Below are 26064 nucleotides of genomic sequence, written 5' to 3'. Positions count from 1 at the left end.
CTTTCGCTTTATGTATTTTTTAGGCTTCATTGTTAGGTCATATATGTTTATAATTGTTACAGTTTCCTGATGGATTGACCCTTTCCTCATTATAAAATGTCCTTCATTATCTCATAACTCTTTTTGTCTTAAAGTCGAATTTGTCTGATATTTGTTTAGCCACTCCAGCTGTCTTATTGTTTTCCCTTCTTTTTGTTTTTTTGAAAGATTGACCCTGAGTTAACATCTGATACCAATCTTCCTCATTTTGTTTGAGGAAGACTGTCCCTGAGCTAACATCTGTGCCAGTCTTCCTCTGTTTTGTGCGTGGAATGCTGCCACATTATGGCTTGATGAGCAGTGTGTAGGTCTGCACCTGGGATCTGAACCCGCAAACCCTGCGCTGCCAAAGCAGAGCATGCAAACCTAACCACTACGTCACCAGGCCAGCCCTAGCTATTGCTTTTTAATAATAACAATAACCTCTTATACATGTACAGTGCTTTGCAGTGGATAAATTGCTTTCATATCCATTGTCTTTTGTTATCCTTATAACAGCAATATAAAATAAGCAGGCCATAGATTTCTTTTCTCATTTTATAGATGAGAAAACAGAATCAGTGAGGTGAAGTGACTGTACAAATCACACAGCTAGACAATAGCAGAGTCAAAACTACAATTCAGGCCACATTCATTCCTTCAAATGCTAATTCATTTTGTCAAACATATTTGTTGAATACCTACTACTGAACTTAGCATAGGAAGGAGGATGCCTGGGCAATGCCCACAATATTAATTCATTCCAATTATATCAAGCGGCTACTTTGTACTGGTCCTGGATTAGGTGATACAATTTTTACCTTTCGAAGAGCTCACATTCCAGAATAGAAGACAGAAATTATTACACTACAAGGTGACAGTGTTCTAATAAGGATTGTAAAACATGCTTTGGGAGTACAGAGGAGAGAATAAATAACTACGTATAGGAGAATCATGGATAGCTTCACAGAGGACATTTGAGCTAGGTTTCAAAAGATGAATAGGAGTTTGCTAGGGAGAGAAAAGAATATGACATGAAATGGCATGACCAGAAAGGACAGGGTATTTTGAGAAAATGATAGTGGTTTGGAGGGGCTAAAAGGTAGATTGAGAGAGGAGGAGGGCAGGGCTGGCCTGGTGGTGCAGCGGTTAAGGGCACACGTTTTGCTTCAGCGGCCCGGGGTTTGCCAGTTCAGATCCCAGGTACAGACACGGCACCACTTGGCAAGCCATGCTGTGGTAGGCATCCCACATATAAAGTAGAGGAAGATGGGCACGGATGTGAGCTCAGGGCCAGGCTTCCTCAGCAAAAAGAGGAGGATTGGCGGCAGATGTTAGCTCAGGGCTAATCATCCTCAAAAAAAAAAAAAAAAAAAAAGGATGGGGCTGGCCCCGTGGCCAAGTGGTTAAGTTCACGCGCTCCACTGCAGGTGGCCCAGTGTTTCGTTGGTTCGAATCCTGGGCGTGGACATGGCACTGCTCATCAAACCACGCTGAGGCAGTGTCCCACATACCACAACTAGAAGGACCCACAACGAAGAATATACAACTATGTACTGGGCGGCTTTGGGGAGAAAAAGGAAAAAATAAAATCTTTAAAAAAAAAAAGAGAAAAGAGAGGAGGAGGGTACTATAGACTGAATGTTTGTCCCCTCCCCCATTCATATGTTGAAGCCGAATCTCCTATGTGACAGTATCTGGAGGTGCAGCCTTTGGGAGGCAATTAGGTCATGAGAGTAGAACACTCACAAATGGGATTAGGACTCTTCTCAGCAGACACTAAATATGCCAGCACCTTGAACTTGGAATTCCCAGCCTCCAGAACTGTGAGAAATCAATGTTTGTTGTTTAAGCCACCCAGTCTATGATATTTTTGTCATGTCGGCCTGAACGCACTAAGACAGAGGAGTTGAAGATGAAGCTAGAGGAAAGACAGTCTGGCGCTGGATTGTGGAGGGTCTTGAACTCCACAGTAAGGAGTTTGGATTTTGTCCTATGGACAGTGGAAGAACTAATGCCTTCTGAGCAGAAGATTGGCATGTTTTAGAAACAGCATTCTGATGGCAACTAAAAATGAGTAAGACCTGATTCTAGTAGTCAGGTTAAAGCTGGTGAGGGCCTGAACTACCGCAGTGGCAGCACTGATGAAAGGGCGTGGGGACCGCCCTGTGGCTGAGTGGTTAATTTTGTGCGCTCCGCTTCCCGTGGCCCAGGGTTTTGCTGGTTCAGATCCTGGGCGCAGACATGGCACCACTTCTCAGGTCATGTTGAGGCGACATCCCATGTGCCACAACTAGAAGGACCTACAACTAAAAAAAGCTACACAACTATGTGCTGGGGGGGAATTTGGGGAGAAAAAAAAAGCAGAAAAGAAAAGAAGATTGGCAACAGTTGTTAGCTCAGGTGCCAATCTTTAAAAAAAAAAAGAAGAAAGGGCATAATTCTCAGAGCCTGAGTACATCTGGCTCACACTCCAAGATTTCACTCTTCTCCAGACTGGCTTCTTTCCATCCTTTCCTTGAGAGAGGGTAGGTCTCAACCTGTTTGAAGCCCCATTTTTACATTTTTACAGTGCAGCTGAAAGGGGAAAGAAGAGTTCAGCAGCTTTCTGTCCACCAACCTTCAAAAATTTCCTAGTTTTTTTTTTTTACCACCTAAAGAACACACTCCTTCACGGGGCTCTAGAGGTCCAATGTACTGAAACTCCAGCTTACTTTCCAGTCTCATTTCCCACCATTCCTCTATTGTCCAATCACATGGGGCTAGTTATCCTTCCTAAAATTTACTCTGCTTTTTCCTACCTCTGTGCCATTACTTAAGCTCTTCTGTGTTTCCTATCTGGGCATGGTTACAGCTTACCCATCCACAAATCCCATTTCCCCCTCAGATTCCTCTGATTCTCTTAGTTTTAGTAGAGGAGAAAAAGCATAAATTCTAGGACACAAAGGCATGGGTTTGAATCCTGGCTCTGCCACTTACTTTGTTTACTTTGTTTTGTTTACTATCTTCACTAATCATGTTTCCTAATCTGAAATGAGGAGAACACCTATCTTAGAAGATCTCAGTGAGCACTAAATGATAAACGCAAATTAAAGCATTCGAAGAATGATAAAGCAATATGTAAATGATAGCTACGACAGTAAATCACAACACAACATTTTTATTTATATGTTTCTTTCAGTTTTTAGGATATCCTGTCTTGTATTATTCTCATTTGTATATGTTTTACTTTCCCCAGTAAATAATGAGCTCCTCGAGAAGGACCATGTTTTAATCTTTTTGTGCTTCCAATGTACATGGAATAATACCTTGTACATTGAAGTTACTGATAAATGTTTACTGAATGAGTAAATAAATTGATAGTAAGAGATATAGTGAATATTTTTAGGGTTTTGTTTTTCGTTTTGGTTTCTCAACATCTGAAACCTCTTTCTCTGTGTGAATCTTAATGGGAGACAGGGTCCCACCTCCCACAAGAGAACCCAAAGATACCTAAAGGTTTCCTTTCTCCCCCTTTGCAGCTAAGGCAAAGGCAAATGAGCTAGATTTGGTCTTTTGGATGCCCCTACCAGGACTTTCAATCTTGAACAAATAGTGTAAAGACACGGGAAAGGGTAGAATTCATTTAAGATGGCGGCATGCAGTGGTGATGGAGATGGTGGTTCCAGCTGTGATATCCTTAATTAGACCATTCCTGTGTTATGACTTTGGCTGTGATCCCCAGATCTATTTTCTGAGCATGATTAGCTGAGCTTCTCATTACCTCTGAGGATTATTTGATAACCTTCCCATATATTTATTTCCCCCTTATGTTGGCAAAATTGCTTTCTATTGCTTGCAACTAAGAATCTTGGCAACCCTTTGGGGTAAGGGTTTAGTGCGGAAGAGAAAGCAGGGGTCTTTCACTTTTCTCTTTGTAAACTTCTGTGTTACTACTGTTGTATTCTGTCATTTTGAGGATTCTGAATTTAGCTCAGTAAGATGGGAAACTTAAAAAACAGAACAATGACATGATCAGATCTATTTTTTTATTGCCATGTATTAGATGAGGATGAATTAGAACTCAGAGAAATTAGAGGCTAGGAGAACAATTAGGAGGAGGCTGTTGCCATGGTCCAGACAAAAGACTGAGAAAAGCTCTCAATTTGGAGAGAGAGACAGATTGTCAGTCATAGGTCGGGTTTTCTGGAAGCAGATGCTGAGACAGAGTTTGAGGTGCAAGATATTAACTGGGGGGAGGAAAGAGGGATTGAGTAGAGGGAGAAGTCAAACTGCAATGTAGATCTGACAAAGACCTAGCCAACCTGGCAAGGAGCTCTGGAGTGAATATTGCTCATCAGAATTGCCCTGCAGTGGACCAGCATGGTGAATGTTTATACTCCTGCTTTGCTCAGTCACTGGATGAAGACAGCCCCAGGATGAGCGTGACCTTGTTCAGGACTGTTCTTGGCAGGTGAGGCGGACACTGAAGGAACTGAAGCAGCTAGAGGTTATCTGTTGGCTGTACTCCCTGTAGCTCAACAGCAAGTCTTTCTTTGAAGATAGAACTGGGTGGCACAGAAAAATAGATTAATTATGATATCTTGAACAAAAGCAATGGAGTGGATAGGAGGGAATGGATTCTATAGATATCGTACTTTGTAGGTGGGGATGAAGAGGGAGTAAATAAACATTAACACTGAGGTCTCTATATTGATATGATTTGATGGTAATTCTGTTTAACTGATACTAAACAACACAAGAGAGAGGACAGATTTGGGGAGAAAGATAAGGAATGTAATTTTGAACATCTTGACTCTGAAATGTCTGCAAAACATTAAGATAGAGATGATTTTCAAGAATCAATGCAAATGGGGGAGTCTGGAGGTCAGCAGCAAGTGCTATATTTATTGAGTATGCATATATTATATTATATATATTATCTTATTTAATACTCATAATGCCTCTATGAGGTAGGTGTTCTTTTTATTATACCCTTTTTATATATTTTATTATACCTTTTGCTTATGAAGAAACTGAGACTTGAAGAAGTTAAATGCCTGGCTCAAAGAAGTAAAACTTGAGTCTGTTTGATGCTTTTAAAAACAGGATTCTATTGCTTCCCCTTGGAAATCACCAAAGATAGACGGCATTTGAAGCCATGGAAGTTAGTAGGTCACCCAGAAAGGGTACAGTTTAAAGGGGAACAAAAGAAGCCAAAAAACGGAATTCTAAGGAAGTCAACATTTCCAAGGTGAATTTAATAAGATGACATAGGCAAAGGGATTGACTGAGGGGCCAGAATAGTTTCTAAAAATTAGAAGTATAGCATCTCAGAAGTTGGAGTAAAAAGAGAGTTCTAGTCCACAAAGTGATATGTTGCAGATATCATAGAAGATGAAGGTTTCACAATTAGCAGTTATTGATGATCTTAGAGCAGTTTCTAGAGAAGTCACACTGCAGTGGGTTGAAGAGTGAAGAGGAGATGAGAAATAAAGGGTATAGTCTACTTTTCCAGAAGTTTTACAAAGTAGAGGAAATAACAATGCCTTATACATAAGTAAGGAATTTATTATTATTGTTAATTGATTAATAACTCCTGGCCCCCATATGACTTGGATTTTACACTTCCATCATTTCTCTGGTTATTTCTTTCTACCTCTCTTTTACCAGTATCCCTTCCCAAGTCGGACACACCTGGAAGCACTGAATTGTTTATTTTGGTTGTGGATGACTTGTTTTATTTGGTTATGTGTTTTGAATGCCTCAGGTGATTCTGTCTTTGGACAGAAGGCCATAGATTCCCCTGCCCCAACTCCATCATCTGTTTTCCACAAAGAGATAAGCATTCACTTCTCAGACCAATTCAGCAAAGCGTGCAAGTTCTTAGGTTCTTAGCAAACCAAGTACTCTGTCTACCTAGCTTCCTCACCTCCCTTCCCCCAAACTCTTGGTGGACAGATCTGGGAGAAGAAAGGAGTTGCCACTCCAAATCTGCTGGTATATAAGGTCCCAGATGGGGAGTCTGGTTTTGCAGTGAGCTGCGATCTTCCTTTGCCAGCCCCCCATCGGTCCAGCCCTTTTTCAGAGGCGGCTGGAGAGTAATTAACACCGCCGTCCACCTGTGCACAGGAAGATGCCTACAGCCACACCAGCGATGATGAAACTGCCCACCAGGACGCCTAGGACCAGCGAAGTGTAGGAGCGGCCTGTTTGGCTCCCTGTAGAATATGCAAAGAGTTAGCCTGAAGAACATACCCCCAGGAAGTCCATGGTTTGAGTCAAACCTCAAGGGATTTCAGCCCCAAAGGAAGGAGACTAATTCACCAACTGACTTAAGCTGTGTGTACTCTGACCCAAACCCCAAGTCCTGGGCCTCCTATTGCTCAAGGTATCCATCCATTTGCTTGGAACCCACCCAACACAGGCCCCTCTCCAATCCCGTCATACCTTTCAAGTTCTTCACGGCGAGGTGTTCCTGCACATACTGCACACAGGTGTCCTGCAGGAATTCCAGCAGTTCATAGCTCGTCTGATTGAAGGTGTTGAGCTTCTGCAGGGTGTAGGTGACCACTTTGGAGGGTGCCTGGGACCCTGCCACCCATGAGGCTGTCTTTGGTTGGAAACTCACAAAGGAGCTTCCATTCACAGCCACTTCGAAGAAGACATGGGCTTGAGAGCTCTCAGGAGGCAGTTCACAGCCCAGGAAGCAGCGAATGGTCAGAGGAACTGTGGACGGGGTTCAGAGTCAGGGGGCTGTGTGGAGAGGCTGCTAGGTGTGGGGGGATATCCACCAGGGGGAAGTGAACTTTCAGGGTTCAGGGAGAATCAGGGACAGAGCCTTCCAAAACAATCTACCCCGAGATCACGCCAGCAGGAAGAGAGCCTGACAGACGGCCCGTCAACTAGGACACCCACTCCTCTCCAGCCTCAACCTCCCACCCAGCAATCAGCAAAAGTAGTCGCCCTGCCGCCGCTGGGCTCCACAGCCCGCTCACACAAGACCAGGCCCACGGTGCCAGGCCCATCCACAAGACCCCCTCCCTGACCTCATTTCCCCACAGGCCCGCCCCTGTCATATCTCACCCACGGGCCACGCCTGCCACCTGCCCCGACCAGCGCCGCCCAGGCCCGGCTCCCGGGGTGCGCTCCACTCACAGGCCACGTGCCGCTCCCGGTGCACCAGCTGCACAAAGCCGGAGAATTGGCTCAGGTAGAGCTGCAGCCCCCTCTCTGTGAGCGCCCAGCTCTCGGGGTCCTGCAAGGGCTGCAGCTGGAGGATCGTGACGTTGGTGCCCGGGCCTTCCAGCATGTGCGTCTGCAGCCCCCCCAGCGATGCGTTCCCCTGGTGCCACACTTGATTGGGGTCGAGGAAGTAGGAGATCTGGAGCATGTGGAGGTTCCGAGGGCCTGGGGGTAGGAGTCAGTGCGTTGGGCCTGGCCGGCGTGGGAGGGGTTGGCGTGTAGCCAGAGATAATAACCCCCTACCCAGAGGCCGGCTGCCCACCTTCTCAGCCCTTCCTAACTACAAAGTGTCCTCCCACGCTTCCTCCCGTTTGATGCTCACAGCAGCCCTGCCAGGATGGCAGTACAGGGATTATTATCTTCCTTTTACAGATCAGGAAACTGAGGCCAGAAGAGTGGAAGCCACTTGCCCCATGGTAATCCAAACAGTCAGTGGAAGAGCCGCCCTAATCTGCTTTCTCTCTCTCCCCACTTCCCCCACATTTCCGGTTGGTTAACAAATCTTGACCTACAGTAAAATTCCAATTGTATCTCCTGTTCCCTGTCTCCTCTGCCGTGTCCCTATTTCAGGCCTCATAGGTTCTCATCTGGACTGGGGTAGTAACTTCCTTCCTCATCCCCCTGCCCTCATTTTTCAGTTTCACACCTTCTAATCTGACCTCTACCTGACCCAGAAATAAGATTATGTCCTTCTCCTGTTTAAAATCTTCCAGTGACACACTCCCCTATCCATAATAATAATAATAATAGCTAATAGCTATTAAGTGCTTATTATGACCTGGGCACTGTACTTTACATTATCTTATTTGTACCTTCCTCCCATTAGATTAATGCAGCGGCGACTATTATTAACACCAGTCCATATCGGAAACAGGCTCAAATGGTATGGGAGAGCCAAGGTTTGAAGGCAGGCCAGTCCCAGTCCAGCACTTTTAGCTACTCAGCTGTACTGCCTCACCATAGGATATCTGTCCACAGAATCAAGTCCAAAGTCTTTAGCCTGGCATTCAAGGCTGCCAGAGACCAGGACCCACCTGCTTTTTCAGCCTCTTTTCTGTGCTTAAATATATCCAACTACTCGGAGTTCCTCATGCTTCCTTTTGGCTGACATGTGAATAGCATGTGTGGGTTGCTTTGCCTCCTGGCAAACTTCTCTTCATGCTTCAAGACCCAGTTTAGCTGCCCTCTCCTTGGAGAAGTTTTCCTGATGCCTCTCCTCTTTACCCTCCCAGACACAGTGGGTCTGTTTCAGTGATCCCAGATTCTATATAACTGTCTCCAAACACACAGGCTACACTGGGCTCCTCTGGGCTATAGAATCATATCTGGTTATCTCTGCCTCCTACACCCAGTAAGAGCCTGGCACAGAGTTGGTACCCAGAGAATCTTTGAGGAAGGAGTGAGTCTGGGGTTGTAAATGTGTGTGGGGGGTGTGTCTTGTCCACGTTAGCATTGGAGAAGTTGTGCTCTCTGTCTGCAGGTGTGAATAAGCATGTCTATGTGGTTAACCCTAGACAAAGTTCTTAACTGCTCTATGCCCCAGTCTCCTCCTCTGAGAGATGGAGATAATATTATCCACCTTGGAGAGATTCTGTGGGATTAAGTGAATCAATACATGTATTCGCCATAGTGAGTACTGACTGAATATTCGTTATTATTTGCTCCCTCTCTGACTGAAGCTATAGAGATTAGGGGAGAGGGGAGAGAAGGCCCCTGAGCAATTACAATGCCAGGCAATAATGCCCCTTCCCTGCTGAAATGGAGCCACTTCAGGCAGCCTGACCCCTCTGAGTTCTCCCGTTGAGCACATCTTCTCTTTCTCCTGAATTTCACCTCACCAGCTGCCCCCAGCCTGTCTTCACCTTCTCTAGTCTCCTGCCTCACATATCTCAGCCTCAGTCTTTCCCCAAGTCTTCCAGTCTCTTCCCATTCCTTCCATCTCTCATCTCATCTTCCCTAGACTCACCTCCATCCACCATCACCCTCCATCCACCTGGAAAGGAGAGAGCGCTCCCTTTCCAGACTTCTCCCCATCTCTCCCCTCTCCCGAGGATAATTCCCTAACCCTTTCTACCCATCCCTTTCCTATTTTTCCAGTCCTGTTTCCCCCCAGCCTCCTCCATCTCCCCCGTTCCCGTGGGCTGAGCTGTACTCCCTCGCCTTGGCTTTGGGACACATCCAGTCCCCAGGACCCTGCCTGCCCTACAGAGAGATCCAGCCGGCCGCAGACAGACACTGTGGGACAAGGTCCTCTGGTCTTGCCCATGTACGCAGACAGGCTGAGAGTCTCCAGAACCGCCCCGAGGCAGGAGAGCTGCCCTCCACTCACCGTCTGAGGCTTCCTGGCTGCAGAGGGCCCAGCCCGGCAGGAGCAGTAGAGGCAGCAGTGGCAACAATGTTGTCAACATCCTGGGTCTGAGATTCTTGATCCCACCTGGGTTCCTGGCTCTGGCCGATTGGAGGCTGCGGCCAGCTACAGCCTAGGGGAGAAAGAACTGAGGACTGTCTGGGAGGGGAGGAGGCTAAAAGGAGGAGGCTGGAAGGTGGCCAGGGGATCGGAGGAGGAAGAGGACATCAGGCTTATAAAGTGTTGTTCTTACCCTGTCTCATTTCCTACTAGGGGGCTGGCCTCCCTCTGCCCTCCTGCCCCGCCCTGCAGCGCGCCCTTCTGTCCAGACCTGCCTTCTCCCTTTTCCCAGGGCCGCTTCCGAGGAACAGGGAGCGGAAAAGGGGGAGAAGGGCTTGGAGAGAAGTCCTGCCCTCGCTGAGTCAGGGGGTGGGGCATTGGCTTTAAACTTAGAGCAAGCTCTAGGGTGTAGTATCAGCAGATTCCTGATGGGAAAACTGAGGCCCAGGGGCCTGCCCCGTGGCCGAGTGGCTAAGTTCTCACGCTCTGCTTCGGGGTTTCACCGGTTTGGATCCTGGGTTCATCAGGCCACGCTGAGGCGGGTTCCACAGAGCACAACCAGAGGCACTCACATCTAGAATATACAACGATGTACTGGGGGCCTTTGGGGAGAGGAAGGAAAAAAAAAAGAAGAAGATTGGCAACAAATGTTAGTGCAGGTGCCAATCTTTCAAAAAAAAACAAAAAAACAAACCGAGGCCAGGAGAGGTGCAGAGACTTGTGCAAAGTTTATACATCATGGTGGTAACGGATCCGAGATTAGAATTCAGTTTTCCAGCATGCTTTTATCAGAATTTTCAGTAAATACTAATTACACAATCAGGGATCTTGTTCTCAGAAATAGTCCCAGAATGAGCATAAAGCAGCTCACTGCAGCGTTGTTTGTAATAGGGGAGAATTATGAACAATCTAAATCTCAGTGAAGCAATACTTTTCAAACTGAGATCACAATCTATTAGTGGACAGCGAAAACAATTTAGTAGGCCATGATTAGCAGGTTTTTTTTTTTAATGAAATAGAGCAGAACAAAAATTTTTAGTTCATCACCCTTAATAGGGGTAAGGATTATTTCATAAAGTATTTGTTCAGTTGTATATGTGTGTGTTTCGGTTTTGTGCATTTGTGTTTCTATGATGGGTTTTGGATAGCAGTGTAAGAGGTACTCTTATTCTAGGAAGCAAGTAGAAAAATCTGAAAGTGAATCCCCTAAACTATGATAATCCATGCTGCAGAATACTATGCAGTTAAAAAAATAGCCCTCCACTGCCCAACCCCCACTCTCTTTTCATCCTATTACTACCTGCAATTATATTACCTATTCATTTACGTTTATCGTCTGAATGCCCCACCACAACGTAAGCTCCGTGAGAGTAGACACTGTCCATCTTGTTCACTACTGTGTCTAGAATAGTACACATAGTAAATATCATAATAAATAAATAATAAATATCAGCTAAATGGGTCACTGAATGAGAGTTACGATGTGCATACCTCTCCAAGAGTAAGTTGCAGAACATTATGTATAATTTAGAACCATTTATATGTCAACCACACACACAACAACTAAACAACATATTTCTTTATGGGAGTAAATGAATCTGGAAGGATGTACATCAAATATAGTAGTGGTTTATCTCCAGGGAAAGATCTGAGATTAAGAGTGTATACAAATGTGTGTGTGTGTGTGTGTTAGGGGTGGCAATCTTGTGAAAGGCTTTATCACTCTATTTCGTGAAGGGTTTTATCACTCTGTATTGTTTGAAGTTTTTACATCTATGTGTGATCATATATTTCTGGTTGGATTAAACATAAAAGTTTAAGTAATACTATGGTAAAAGAGAGTGAGCTTATATATTGACATGAGACATTGACAAGTGAAAAAAGACAGTGTGGAACAATACATATAGTATAATTCCATCGATTTTTAATTTAAAAATTTTACTTCTATACAAGTAATCCATATATAAGTCCATTCTCATATTAAAAAAAACCTTTATTTATCTGTGTATTTGTATATACATAGGAAGAATACCTGGAAGGTACTGTCAATAGAGATTGCTCCTGGAGAATGGGATTAGGTAAATGGCTGAGGGGGGGTTTTAAGTTTTTATTTTATATACTGTTCCTTGAAGGAAGAGTTGATATCATATGGCATTGGGCCAAACCCTGGACACCCATGAGGTTCCCATTCTCTGACGAATGTCCATGCTCAGCTCTCAGCTGTTGCAAACTAGCTAAGAAATAACATTAAAATCTTTTTCCAGCTCACCAAAATGGTCTAGTTGGAAGAAGAATGGGGGCCTTGTTTCCCTGGACTGGGACTCAGGAAAAGTGGAAGGACTTAAATCACTGCCTATTACATTGTCTTGCCTTTTATAAAAGATTATTATGAAATATTTCATATTTAAAGAATTATTTCATGCTTGAAGAAGTTTATTACAAACATACATGTCCCTGCCACCCAGCATAAGAAAGAAAATATCAATATAATTGAAGCCCCCAGTGCAGTCCTCTTCAGCCATGTCTCTCTCACTCCCGCCCGGCCCCCCAAAGTAACCACTAGTTGGAATTTGCTATTTTCCTTTCCTTCCATTTCTATATACTTACACTACATATGTATATATCCGTAAGCAATATATAGCAGTATTTTGCACATTTTGAGCTTTATATAAATGGGATTTAAGTGAATGTATTCCTCTGAAACTTGCTTTTTCCACCTAACATATTAACAAGATTCACCCATGTTGCTATGTGTGGGTCCGTTAATTTCCACTGCTTTATAAAATGCCATTTTATGAATATACTGCAATTTATTTATCCATTTTCCTGTTGTTAGACAGTAAAGTTTTTTCCCCCAGTTTTTCGCTATTACAAACAATGCTGATATGAATGTTCTTGTCCGTGTTTTCTTGTGCATATGTGGGAGAGTTTTTGGAGGTGCCAACCTGGGAGTGGAATAGATATTGCCAAACTGTTTTACAAAGAGATTGGGCCAATCTACATTCCCAGCGGCGCGTGAGAGATCCCTCACTCCACATCCTTGCCAACCCTTGGCATTCTCAGGTGGTTGCGTGTGAAATGGCACTTCATTTTGGTTTTGCTTTGCTTTATCTGATTCCTAGTGAGTTTGTGCATCTTTTCGCTTTGCCTTTTTTTTCGCTTGAGGGTTTGAAGGGTGCTTTGGGATGGAGGGTAACAAAGTATATAATTGAATCAATTTGGAATTGAGTGCTGTCAGTCTTCAATCAAAGTAGGTAGGGCCTGGGCCACTGGGGTTAAAGTGGGTCCCCACCACCATCCACAGAGCTGATTGCAGAGGGGTCTTTCCCACTAGCTAAGATCTGTCATGGAGAGGTGGCAACAGCAGCAGCTATTTCCCAAGCACCCTCTTCACACACCAGTGCCCCGAAATTTAAATAGCAGAGACAACAATTATTATTATTGGTAACATTGGTTGTGGCTAGGAACAGTGTTAAACTCTTTAAATAAATAATCTTGCTTTATCCGTATGTGAGTCCTACAAGGTGGGTTTTGTTAACATCATTTTACTAATAAAGAGACTGAGGCTCTGAGAGGGTAAGTGACTGACCTGAGGTCACACAGCAAAAGCTATAATTTAAACCCATGTCTCTCTGATGCCAAAGTTTGTGAATTTAACCACCACATAGTATCTCAAATATTTTGGGGGATTACTCTCTGTCAATACATTTTTGAACACATACTTCCAACATGCTTGAATATTTACGTTATATATAAAACATGCCAAAAATTAACACTCTGTGCCAGGGCTTTATATTTATCATTTCCTCTGGGGCCCATAGCACTAGCCTCATTGTCTCCATGGTACAGATGAGATGATTAAAGCCCAGAAGAGCTAAGTAATTTGCCCAAGATCACACAGCTTGGAAGTGAAGAGCAGGCATTTGAATTCAAAGAGGATGGGGATATGGGATTGGGTACAGAGAGCGCAAAAAGAGTATGAGGAGTAGGGAAGCTGGTGAATGGGGCAGCTTCAGATGTGTCCCCTTTTCCCCTTCTAAACCCAGAATTGGGGGTGGGGAAGAGAAGGGAAATGCTGTGGTTGGAGCCAGAGCCTATGCTGCATCTGGCCTGGGTGGCTGAGAGGCAGAAAACCGCAGAGCAGAGTGGGTGCAGGGCCAGCAGCTATATTTGACTGAGGCCTAAAGAATGAGGTTCCCACTGAGCAAAGGGAAGTGAAGGAAGCAAGTGGTGGCATTTCCCACCTCAGAGAGTACATGGTGGGGGAAGATAAGGGAGACAGGAAGCTGAGCGGGGCCAGTGCTGGTGTAGCTCCAGTGGGTGAGGAGAGGCCCCACCAGGAGCTGGGCTGAGCCAGGGGCTGGCAGTGTGCCCAGCTAGACTTCAGAGGACCAGCCCTCTCCCTCCCCTGTGAGCTACTGAAGAGAGGAGGTTTTACCAATCAGGCCCAATTCAGCTAACAGTGCAGTGAGGGCCTTGAAGAGGTCAACCCCCCCCCCCCCCCATTAGGATGTGGAATAAGAACAATAACATGTATTGAGAGATTACAGTGTGCTAGGCAGTGTATTAAGCCAGCAGAGTGCATATGTTTTATTCTCATTAGTGCCCTATGAAAAGTATGAAGAAACAGCCATTATTCCCTTTTTACAGATGAGGACACAGAGGCACAGAACAGTGAATGGACCTGCTCGAAGACACGCAACTAGCAAAAGACAGAGCTGGGACTCAAACCCAGGTGAGCTGGACTCTAAAACATGCATTCTTAACTATTAGACCATCCTATGAGGATAAATGAGATGACTCAGACAAAGTGCCAGAACACAGTACGTATTCAGTGGGTGGGAGAGGGAAAAAAAGGAGCTCGGCTTTGGGGGCAGCAAACAGAACTGACCCTGCAGCAGGAAGAATGGAGGGTAGATATTAAGTATGGTTTCCTGAAGGGGAGGCAAAGGAACAGATATGAGTCAACCAGGTTTTCTGCTGTAGACACTAACACACCCCAATTTTGGGAACATGTCAAGAAGTCCCATAAAGCCAGGATGCTTCTAGCCCTGGCCTGCCCAGTAAGCGGTGGGAGCCTGGTATTGCTGTCTTGGCTCCTGCCTCTCTTTCCAGCCCTATCTTTCCATGCATTCCAGTCTCAACCAAATCTGCTCCTCCTGGTTTCCTGAACACAGAGCACGCAAATGTTCCTTTCAATTTCTTTATCTTGTCCTTAGATAAACAGAAGTTTCTAATTTCCAGGTCAACTTTATCAATCTTTTCCATTAGTTCATGCTTTTTGTACTTTGTTTAAGAAATTCTTCCCTACCCTGGCATCATGAAGATACTCTCCTATTTATTTTCAAAATTTTTATAGTTTTGTCTTTTACCGTCAGGTGTATGGTGGGAAGTGGAGGTCAAGATTTGTTTCTTTTGTGTAGATATCTGATTGTTCCAGCACCACTTATGGAAAGTCTGCCCCTCAGTACTGATTTGCAGTGACATCTCTGACTTACAGTAAATGTGTCCATTTGGTCTCAATGGCTTTTTTTTTTCTCCTTGCACTAACGCCACATTATCTCAATTAGTATAGTTTTCTTTTTTTTTTTTTTTGAGGAAGATTAGCCCTGAGCTAACTACTGCCAGTCCTCCTCTTTTTGCTGAGGAAGACTGGCCCTGAGCTAACATCCGTGCCCATCTTCCTCTACTTTATATGTGGGACGCCTATCACAGCATGGCTTGCCAAACAGTGCCATGTTCGCACCCGGGATCTGAACCGGCGAACCCCAGGCCCCTGAGAAGCGGGACATGCGAACAAAGCTACCACACCACCGGGCCGGCCCATATAGTTTTCTAATACATCTTCATATCTTGTAAATTAAGTCTTCCCACTTTGTTCTTCAAGAGTGTCTTGGCTGTTTTCGTATACTGAACTTCTATACATAAATTTTAGAATCATTTCATCAGGTTGATTTTGTATCTAGAAACCTTAATAAACTCTTTTATTTATTCCAATAATTATTTATAGTTTCTTTTGGATTTTCTATATGCATAATCATATCACTAGTAGATAGTGACAGTTTTATTTCTTCTTTTCTAATTTTTATACAGTTTCTTTTTCTCAACTTAATGTTCTGGCTATGACCGCTAGTATCAATGTTAAATAGAAATGATGATAGAAGATATAAGAGAGTATTCATGTCATTTTCCTGATTTAAAAAGGAAAGCTTTCAATGTTTTTACCATTAAATATGATGTTTGCTGTATTTTTTAAAAAAATAGATACCCTTTATTGGATTATTTATTCCTAGTTTTTTATTCCTAGTTTGCTGAGTTTTTATCACGAATGTTTTGAGTTTTTCAAATTCTTTGTCATTATCTAGTGAGATGATCATGTGACTTTTCATCTTTAATTTGTTAATGTGGCAAATGCATTGTTTCTGGTGTTAATCTAGCCTTGCATTGCTGAGATAAACAACTTCTCCCTGAGGCTTTGTCCTTTTTACATACATTCTACTCTTCATCAGGTGCCACCTCCTTTGGAAAGGCCTTCCTAGACGCCTCCAGCAGGAAGGGACCTCACACTCTTCTCCCGAAACCAACAGAACTTTGCCTCCCACTGTAGTTATATTGCTGTGTTCTATCCCCTTGTCTTCTCTCCTGGACTGTAAACTCCTAGGCGCATCTTTGTGCTCTCTTCTTAGCCCACTTCCTCCACCTAGGACCCAGAGTGGAGGTGATATAGATAGTAACACAGAGGACAAGGCCACGGGCTCTGGGGTAAAGCCACCTGGGCTCACATCTCAGCTCTGCTACTTGGTAGCCATTGGATTTAGGGCGTGCCACGTGGCCTCTTTGAGCCCATCAGTAAAACAGGAAGAACAATAGTACCTGCCTTATGGAGTTGTTGTGAGAATGAAATGAGATAATATAAGTCAATCACTTAGTACAGCTCTGGGCATACCATTTTCGTTAGCTTAGTCCATAGCAATTGCCACTACACTCTGTGCTTCTGCTACTGTGGACTGCTCACAAGTTATTTCTAATAGCTTCTGAGAGCTCTCTTTTCTCCTTCTTTTATTTCCTCTAGAGCTGTTCATATGCTGCTTCATTCTTTTATTCAGTGGGCATTTATTGAGCACTTACTATTTGCTGGGACCTGAAGCAGATGAGATCCCTTCTTAGGAAGCAGATGATCAAGGAGGGGAGAGACATGTGATAATACAGTATGATAGGTATTAAGATAGAGGGCCAGAGAGGTGGAGGACTGGGGTTGGGGAGCATGGGGGCCACCTGGGGAGAGCAGAGTCCTCTAACTTAACCTGGGGTCAGAGAAGACTTCTCAGAGGTAGTGATGCCTAAGCTGGTCCTGCAGGACAAGTGAGGGGTGGGAATGGGCATAGGGCAGAAGGCGAGGGGATAAGTTATTTCAGACAGAGGGAGAGGAAGGTGCAAAAGAATGTGAGAGGAGAAAGAGTATAAAATATTTGAGAAATTGGTAGTACTTAAGTATAGCAAAAACAGAACAGACGGTGAGGAGGGAGAAGTGATGTGAAGGCGTAAGCAGGAGTCTGATGAAGAGTCTGCCATACTGCGCTGGGAACTGAGACTTCATCTTGAGATGATTCTCACCCCCTTCTTTGACTCATCTAACACCTATTAAAATAGGCGTCACCTACTCCAGGAAGACCTCCCTGACTTCATGCTCACAAGTCTGGGTTAGATATTCCCTCTTCTACTACAGCCCTCTCCTTCCCCTCTTCATAGCCCTTACTTCTTCCCATGATAATTGTCCATTTAAGCATCTGTCCTCCCACACCAAAAGCTGTGAGGGCAGGGAATGTGTTTTAACATTTCTCTATCACCAGCCTAGCAGAGTATCTGGCACACAGGAAGTGCTCAATACGTGTTTATGGGTGAATGAATAAATAAATAGGATGTTCAGGGAAGGAGAGAAAATTGTGACTAGCAAAGTGCCTGGCACGCAATTGGAACTGAAAAAATTGTTTTGTATTTTTTGTGCCTCAGCTTTCTCATCTGGAAAATAGGGATAAAATAGAAACTATCTCAAAGGGCATTGTGGGCTTGTGAATTACATAGCCCAGGGTCTGACACTTAGTGCCAAGGATAATTCTCAGTATGTTAAAAACATTATTCTCATACAAATAGACAGTGAGCATGGGTCAAAGTTTCATTTAACTCATTAATAAGGAGACTAGCAGGATGACAAAGCCAGTCCAAAACAGAATATAAAAACTGGGAAGATGAGGAAGATTCGCCCTGAGCTAACATCTGTTGCCAGTCTTCCTCTTTTTTTGCTTGAGGAAGATTAGCCCTGAGCTGACATCTGTGCCTGTCTTCCTCTAGTTTGAATGTGGGTCACCACCACAACATGGCTGATGAGCAGTGTGTAGGTCGCAGCCCCGGATCTGAACGCATGAACGCAGGCTGCCGAAGTGGAGCACTCTGAACTTAACCACTATGCCACTGGGCCATCCCCTGAACTGGAGTTTTTATGGTCAATGAAAAAGAAAATATTGAAATGAGGGGCCGGCCCCGTGGTGTAGTGGTTAAGTGTGCACGTTCTGCTTCGGTGGCCCAGGGTTCGCCGGTTTGGATCCCAGGTGCAGACATGGCACCGCTTGGCAAGCCATGCTGTGGCAGGCGTCCCATATAGAAAGTAGAGAAAGACGGGCACGGATGTTAGCTCAGGGCCAGTCTTCCTCAGCAAAAAGAGGAGGATTGGCAGCAGATGTTAGCTCAGGGCTAATCTTCCTCAAAAGAAAAGAAAAGAAAAGAAAAGAAAATATTGAAATGAGATTGCTAAATTATTATAAAATGGATTGATGTCCTACAGGGTAATAAAACCTTTAGGGTTACCTTCTCTACCAGACAGAAAAGAAAATCATCATATCTTATTACTTTACAGAATTGTAAAATGTCTGGGCCCTAGTCAATTGTGTAAATAATGTTCAATTTTTCTTCAGAGGGAGATGATCCTTAAGTGGACCTGCTAGTCAATGCTTTATCATGACATCAAAAGGTCACACGATCATCTTTTTACTTTAACTTTAACACACAAAAAGTAACATGTTTTGGATAGCTTTTCTTAAGACTAGTAAGTTTAATTTAATAGATACTAGTATCACTATTACAGTGTAAGACTCTCAATAAATGTTTGCTGAGAGGATGTCCGTTCTAGTAGAGTTTTCTTTCTCTCCAGCAGCAGAGTTTGGGGGCTACGGGGCTGGTAGGCTGAGGGGGGAACCCTGTAGGACACCTGTGCTCTTCCTTCCCTCAGCCTGGGGTGACATGAGGCTAATTCTGTATCAGCAAATAGGGAGAGAAAGTATCTACTTTGGACATCAGCAAAGCAGGCACCCACCCCCTCAATAAGAACGTATTTTCTCTGAAAGAACTGGCTATTTCCAGAAAGGCAGTGAAGTAGACAGCATGGAAAAAGTCAGAAATTTGTTGGCTCACTATCCATTAATTTTTTCCCATTTTTTAATTTTTTAAAAATTGTGGTAAAATCCATATTACGTAAAATTTACCATCTTAACCACTTTCAGTGTAAAGTTCAGTGGTGTTAAGTACATTCACATTGTTGTGCAACCATCACCACCATCCATCTCCAGAACTTTTTCATCTTCCCAAATGGAAACTCTGTACCCATTCAACAATAACTCTCCATTCTCGTCTCCCTCCAGCCCCTGGTAACCACCATTCTACTTTCTGTCTCTATGAATTTGACTACTCTGGGTACCTCATATAAGTGGTATGATACAATATTTATTCTTATTTTACTTAGCCTAATATCCTCAAGGTTCATGCGTGTTGTAGCAACGCATCAGAAATTCCTTCCTTCTTAAGGCTGAATAATATTCTGTTGTATATACATTACATTTTTTCATCCATTCATCCAGTGATGGAAACTTGTCGTGCTTCCACCTTTTGGCTATTGCCTCCATTTTTTTAAATCATATAGGATCATTATTTTTTTTTAATTGCACATGTGGCATGGGTACCATTTTCAGGGTTTGAGATCTCAAAGATTGTAATCTGGCTCAGAGCCTGCGGCTGACCAGACTAGGAGGGCATCTGTGGTCACTTCTTGATTCTGTACTTTTTGCCTAAATACAACTAGGATGGCTAGGTTTCTCTATGCAGATTTAGCCACAGGTCCGAGTTCACTTGGAACATGAGTGTTACAAAACTTGTTCTGGGGCTCTACCCAAGGAGGCATTGCTCTAAATGTTTACACATACTGGGGACAGAGGAAATTCAAGCATTTCTACAAAGCAACAGGTGAGAAATTTCCCAGGAATAAACAAGTTATTTCTTGGCAGTCCAAAAGTATGTAGTACGCAATCTCTGCTCTGGCAACTGGAAGAATCCACTTGAACCATATGGCCTCCAGATGGTAGAAAAGGAATTCCGAGATACTTCTGTGCTAAAAGTGGTCAAGAGTACTGGGCTGAAGGCGAACTAAAATGGCTTGGCTTCCGGCTTCAGGGAATTGAACAGTCTACTCTGACTTTCTAGCAAAAAGAAAGGGGATGTTGAGCTTAGAATTGCATAAAGCTAAAGCTAGAAGAAGTCAGAAGTCAATCAGCTCTCACTTTTTTATTCTGTATTGGCCTTTCCCTTTTATTTATGCAATTGTCATTAATTTCATATGTGCAGTAGAGTATAGACTCTCTGGGTCCAAATCTTGGCTCTACTACTCATTCCATGTAAGACATTGGTTGTTAATAAACTTCTCTGCAGGTTTTAAAATCTTTGCTTCAATTTTTTAAATCTGTGAAATAGTGATAATAATAATTCTGTCTCAGAGGGTTGTGATAAGAATTAATGGTGTTGATGCACGTAAACTACTAAGAGCAGTGCCCGGAACATAGTGGATGCTACATAAACGCTTGCTGTTCTCAATACATTTCAGCCATTTTCTTATTAGCATTATTATGATTATTATTCAGTTGGTAAATAGTCAAATTTCATTTGGAATGTTATCCTACTGTTTTATTCTGCCTCATGATTATTACTGGGGGAAAATTTTCTGCAGTCGATGTATGTTGAATCTGTTTTCTTATTTCTTGCAATAACTCTGTATGAATCTGTTAGTATTTTCCTTGTGCTGAGACGTAGTCTCATTCTCTCATTTTCCAGATATGTAAACTGAATCCCCAAAGGGGAAAGTGACTTGCCTAAGATCACACAGAGACAGTGGCTAAACCAATAATAGAACCAAGGGCTTCGACCACTAATCCAAGGCTTGTTCCACTCAGCACGGAGTCTAAGAATATTGACCTTGGGTATTGATGGGATCTGAGCATCCTCCAAACTCTATCCACCCACAGGAAGACTAGAACATTCTATGATTCCAAGTAGGCTCCAAAAGACATCTTTCTTTCCTATCAAAATTGCAAGCACTTAAAGGGAAAGGACTATGACTTGATTACTTTGGAATCGTCATTGTATGCCCAGCACTGTGCTTCAAACTCTTGAGGCCCAGAATTACTGCCTATAACATCTTGGATTACTAGGGGAAGATGCTTAATAAATGAAGCTAATAAATACACCCCCCTTTTTTTTAAAGAAAAAAAAGGGGGCAGGGAGAGAATATTTATTAAGAAATTAACATGTGCCAGTCACTGCGCTGAGAATTTTCACCACTATCCCATTTAATCCCCAGAATTCCTTTATGGCATTGTCAATTTCTACACTTCAAATCAGGAAATTAAGGTTTAGAGATGGTAGGCAAATTACCCTGAGTCTCTTTACAAGTAAATGTTCAAGCCTGACACTTCTCTGGTGGACTACAACCTTCTAGAATCCAATATGATGATCATAGAGTGAGATGTAAGGCTAGGAAGAAAGAGTCCTAATGCTTTCCAGAGGGTGAAAAGAAAAACGGTTTTCTTTCTATGACAGAACCATGAACTCAATCACATAAATTGTGAAAATATAAGTCATGGTTGTATTTGTTCTGTGACAGTGTGGAAAATGCACCTTTTCATCAAGCTAGAAAAAGAAAACAAAGAAAAATTATGAGTATTTCAATCCTGCTCATAAAAAGAGACATATCATTACCAAATCCAGGCAACTTGGCTCCACTCTCCCTGCAAACATTTTATCCACACTGGAGTTTTGAACGGGAGACAAAAGGATAAGCTGCAGGACTTATACGGAGAAGGATGATTAGGTCTGGGTGAACTTCATGGCAAGGAAAGGCCCAGACCTGAAAAGTGCTTAGTACTGTGCTAGGCTGAAAAATGGCCCCTAAAGAGAATTAGGTCCTAATGCCTGCGATCTGTAAATGTTACCCTATTTGGTCTTGACATGGGAGATTATCCTATGTTATCCAGGTGGACTCAGAATGCAAACGCAAGTGTCCTTATAAGAGACAGGCAGAGGGAGATGTGACACACACCCACAGAGGCGATGGGCCATGTGAAGATGGAGGCAGAGATTGAAGCGATATGGATACAGGCCAAGGAATGCTAGCAACATTCCTTCTCCAGGAGAGGCTGGAGAGGCAAGGAGCTGGTTCTCCCCTCGAGCCTCCAGAGGGAGGGTGGCCCTGCCAACATCCTGATTTCAGTCCACTGAAACTGATTTCAGACTTCTGGCCTCGAGGCCTGTGAGAGAATAAATTTCTGTTGCTTTAAGCCACCAAATGCGTGTAATTTGTTACAGTAGTCACAGGAAGCTAATCCAGTATCCCTGGGTTGTCATCCATGTCTCAGTTTACTGTCATCTCCTTTCCCTTCCATCTGACACTTCCAAGAAGAGTTTCCAAAACATGCAAGAAGAGTTTCCAAAAACAGCGTAATATTTTTTGAGTTTCCTCTGCCAGGCACTATGACAAGCACTTTACATGCAATAGCTCACTGAATCCTCATAATCCTATTAGGTAGGTACTAATATTATTCTTACTTTACAGATGAGTATAACGAGACTCAGAAGAAAAACTGGTGAGGCCATACTCCTAATAGGTGATGGAACTTGTATTCCAACTCAGGTCTGCTCACATCTAAAGCCCATACTTTTGACCTCTGTACTGTGCTACCTCAAGCTCACTGGGTAAAGTTAGTGTTTTAATTCTCATATCAACTGATGGCATTTTGGGACATTTATCTGAGGGATATTTTCAAGGATGCTGGATCAAAGGAGCCCAAACTTGCCTTCATTCCAGCTCAAGGAACTGAGTTGCCACTTCCACCTGACTTTTTCAGCAAAGGGAAGAGGATGGCCAATGCTACATCATTGAAAGCCCAAGTTAAAACGGTCTCAGAGATCCATTTGTTCAAACTCCTCATTTTACAGATCCAGAGAAGGGGAGGGGTTGCCCAGGGTCACATATAGAGGCTTTAAGTGGTAAAGTTGAGATTCAAGTCCGGGTCTCACTTCAAATCCATGGTTGATTCTACTGCACGTCACACTGCCCAAAGTCATGGGTGTTGCTATGGTCTAAAGTGCTGATCAAACTCTGGAAACTTGCAAGAAGGAAAATGGAAAAATGGGACCCAAACCTACTCAGAGCTATAAGTGCTCCAGAGTCTTTATTCTCACCTGGGATTCCACAAGGGGCTGCAAGCCACTGGGATAGTCCAGGGAATCCAGAGGGGTACGCTTCTGCGTTGAGATGGAGACTGAAGAGACCATGATGATGTGACCACACTCCAAATGGGAGGAGAGGATTATCAAAAATTCATGATTTCCTGGAACTGAAGGGATTTCTGAAAATCTTGAGAGTAGCAGCTTTGGACAAATAAATGGAAGTTTTACCTTACACAATCAGCAGGGAACTGGTTTAGGAAACTCAATATGCCTAATAATGGAAAAGGGTGAACATTCTTTATCCATCTTTACATACACATCCATTCAACAAATATCGAGTCCCTGTTGGTCCCTGCCTTCGTGCCTAATAAGGTGGTTAAGAAAAAAAAAGACAACGTAAAGTGCTCCATACAGGCTTAGTACACAGGTGCTCAAAAAATGCCCTTACTAAACGTTAATAATAGTAGCTGTAAGAGCCACTGTCTTTAAGACACGTTCATCTCCGCTTCAAAGAGTATTTATCCCAAGATGCTCTTTGACCGGGTTCCGCCGCCCACTGCATTCTGCAGCTTGTAGTTCGGAAGTGAGTGACTGATTCGTCAGCGCGCAGGCGCAGTGGCTCCGATTCCCGGAAGAACCAGCCGAGGCTGCCAGGATGAGCGGGTGGCGGTGGCTGCTGCTGTGGCGGCGGCGCTGACAGGACACGAGCTCTATGCCTTTCCGGCTGCTCGTCCCGCTCGGCCTGCTGTGCGCGCTCCTGCCCCTGCACCATGGTGCGCCAGGCCCCGACGGCACCGCACCCGACCCCGCCCACTACAGGTGAAGGGGGTCAGGCTCCCCACCCTTCCATAGTTGGGGAATGGGAAGCGCAGACCAGGTCCCTTCCCTTTCCCTCCATCCCAGGACCCCCACCCTGACTGCTTGGACCCCACCACTGGGCTCCTGGCAGAAATCAGGTAGTGATTCCCATTTTCTGCCCCATTTTTTGTCTTTTCCCCTGCCTGGTTTCGTTTTCTGGCCCCTTGCCTTATTTCTCGTACCTCGCACCAGGGAGCGAGTCAAGGCCATGTTCTACCACGCCTACGACAGCTATCTGGAGAATGCCTTTCCCTACGACGAGCTGCGACCTCTCACCTGTGACGGGCACGACACCTGGGGCAGGTAGTGCGAGCGGAGGAGCAAGGGGGCGGCCGGGGTCTGGCAGTCCGGTCCTAGGCGGGCGGGTCTGCTGGGGCTGGTGGCTTCATGGTGTCTTCACCGGTTCCGGAAAAGCTCCTGGTCAGGGCGAGGCTGCATTCCCCCCAATTCAGGCCAGCACCACCAGGATCCACCCGGCGTCCTGGAAATTTGGATCCCGCAGTGGAAAAAACTCTGGGTCAGCCTGGTGGACTGGACTTCTGGGCTCCAGCCACAACAGTTACCAGCAACTTACCACCTTCATGAGATCTCAGCTCAAAATGTCACTTCAGCATCAACTACCCTAACTACCCACCCCTTCAGGTCATTCTCACAAATCACTCTTCTATTTTTTTCCATAACCTTTCTCACTCTCTGATACTATCTTATCCATTTATCTGCTAGTTTGTCTTTTTGGCTTTCACTAGAATGAAAATCTGTGAGATGGAAGTCTTTGTCTGTTCCATGCTGAGCTAGTGAAGAATCATTGCATTTAGCTGAAGCGGACATTGATTAAACACCCTGCTGAACATTTTACTTGTGTCATCTTATTTAATTCTCTTAACACCCCTAGGAGTTGTGTTGTTATCTCCATTTTACAAATGAGTATGCTAAGGACTGGAGAAGTTAAGTACACTCAAAAAAATTTGTGCTGGTTTTCATTTTTTAATTGAAAAAAAGTGATACAAGCAAATGGCAAATTCAAGTAGTACAAAATCATACACAATAAATATCTCCCATACCCTAGAACTCCAAGCACTGTTAACTCTTTTGTGTATCCTTCTAGAAATATTTTTGTTTATCCCATCATATAGGTATATATATGTGTATCTTTTTAAATTAACTTTTTTTTGTGTGTGAGGAAGATTAGCCCTGAGCTAACATCTGCTGCCAATCCTCCTCTTTTTGCTGAGGAAGACTGGCCCTGAGCTAACATCTGTGCCCATCTTCCTCTACTTTATATGTGGGACACCTACCACAGCATGGCTTGATAAGCAGTGCCTAGGTCTGCACCCGGGATCCAAACCAGTGAACCCCAGACTGCTAAAGCAAAATGTGTGAACTTAACCCCTGCACCACTGGGCCAGCCCCTAAATTAACTTTTTAAAGGCATAACTTGCATATGATAAAATACACGCATTTTAAGTCCATGATAATCACTATCACAGTCAAGATATAGGACATTTCTGTCACCCTAAAAAGTTCCCTTGTGCCCTGTAATAGTTAATCCCTCCACCACCACCGGTCCAAACTAGTGCTAATCTGCTTTCTGTCTATATGTCTCTTTTGGGAAATGCAAATAGGAACATACTACACTGGCTATTCTGTTCCTTGTCTTTTTCATTTAACAGTATTATTTGAATATCTTAACATTAGCCCAGAGAACTCTTGATACTCTTTTTGACAATTTCATAGTTTGGCATTGTTTGCGTGTACTACAGTTCAGTTAATCACTCTTCACCTGGTGTACATTTGGGTTATTTCTAGCTTTTTGCTGTTCTAAACAATACCACCAAGAACATTCTCAAGCATATAGCTCTGTGCACGGTTAGGTGAATTCCTAGATGTGGAAAAGCCTGTGCTCTTAGCTACAATCCTATACTGCCTCCCTATGGCAGAGGAGAATGCCAGGGAATATGGGTGACGAGTTTAACTACAGTTGAGCGACATCAGCCCCGTCTCCCAGGTGCTTT

The 26064-nt window shown here is 43.9% G+C and overlaps 2 protein-coding genes across 10 annotated transcripts in view; one reads left to right on the top strand and one right to left on the bottom strand.

Annotated features, from left to right (window-relative positions):
* Positions 1 to 570: 570 nt before the first annotated feature.
* PROCR (protein C receptor) lies at positions 571 to 24534 on the bottom strand. 8 transcript variants are annotated; one of them, XM_070485803.1, is made up of 7 exons: positions 24329 to 24523; positions 23207 to 23395; positions 10153 to 10251; positions 9572 to 9722; positions 7156 to 7407; positions 6448 to 6726; positions 2674 to 4565 (listed from the first exon to the last, which is right to left on the bottom strand). In XM_070485803.1, the coding sequence occupies exons 2-7, from the start codon at positions 23297 to 23299 to the stop codon at positions 4453 to 4455; spliced, it is 987 nt and encodes a 328-aa protein (XP_070341904.1). In that variant the 5' UTR covers positions 23300 to 23395; positions 24329 to 24523; the 3' UTR covers positions 2674 to 4452. The 8 variants fall into 8 exon arrangements, with proteins under 8 accessions (XP_070341907.1, XP_070341904.1, XP_070341908.1 ...); XM_070485805.1 differs by lacking the exon at positions 2674 to 4565 and adding an exon at positions 5548 to 6218 and having other exon boundaries at positions 10133 to 10251; positions 23207 to 23361; positions 24329 to 24507; XM_070485804.1 differs by lacking the exons at positions 2674 to 4565; positions 23207 to 23395 and adding an exon at positions 5548 to 6218 and having other exon boundaries at positions 24329 to 24534.
* EDEM2 (ER degradation enhancing alpha-mannosidase like protein 2) overlaps positions 23772 to 26064 on the top strand; it is a 26882-nt gene continuing 24589 nt past the window's right edge. The window contains exons 1-2 of one of the 2 annotated variants that reach the window (XM_014850747.3): positions 23772 to 24013; positions 24245 to 24355. In XM_014850747.3, the coding sequence (XP_014706233.1) occupies positions 23907 to 24013; positions 24245 to 24355 (218 nt within the window). In that variant the 5' untranslated portion in view covers positions 23772 to 23906. Of the gene's footprint in view, positions 24151 to 24244; positions 24356 to 26064 lie in introns of both variants that reach the window. The other variant, XM_070485802.1, reaches the window with a different exon arrangement.

The sequence above is a fragment of the Equus asinus genome, chromosome 15 (assembly GCF_041296235.1).
Source record: "Equus asinus isolate D_3611 breed Donkey chromosome 15, EquAss-T2T_v2, whole genome shotgun sequence".
In the NCBI taxonomy this organism is placed as follows: Eukaryota; Metazoa; Chordata; class Mammalia; order Perissodactyla; family Equidae; genus Equus; species Equus asinus.
The sequence above is the reverse complement of the archived record's forward strand: the minus strand, read 5'-3'. Positions and strand labels throughout refer to the sequence as shown.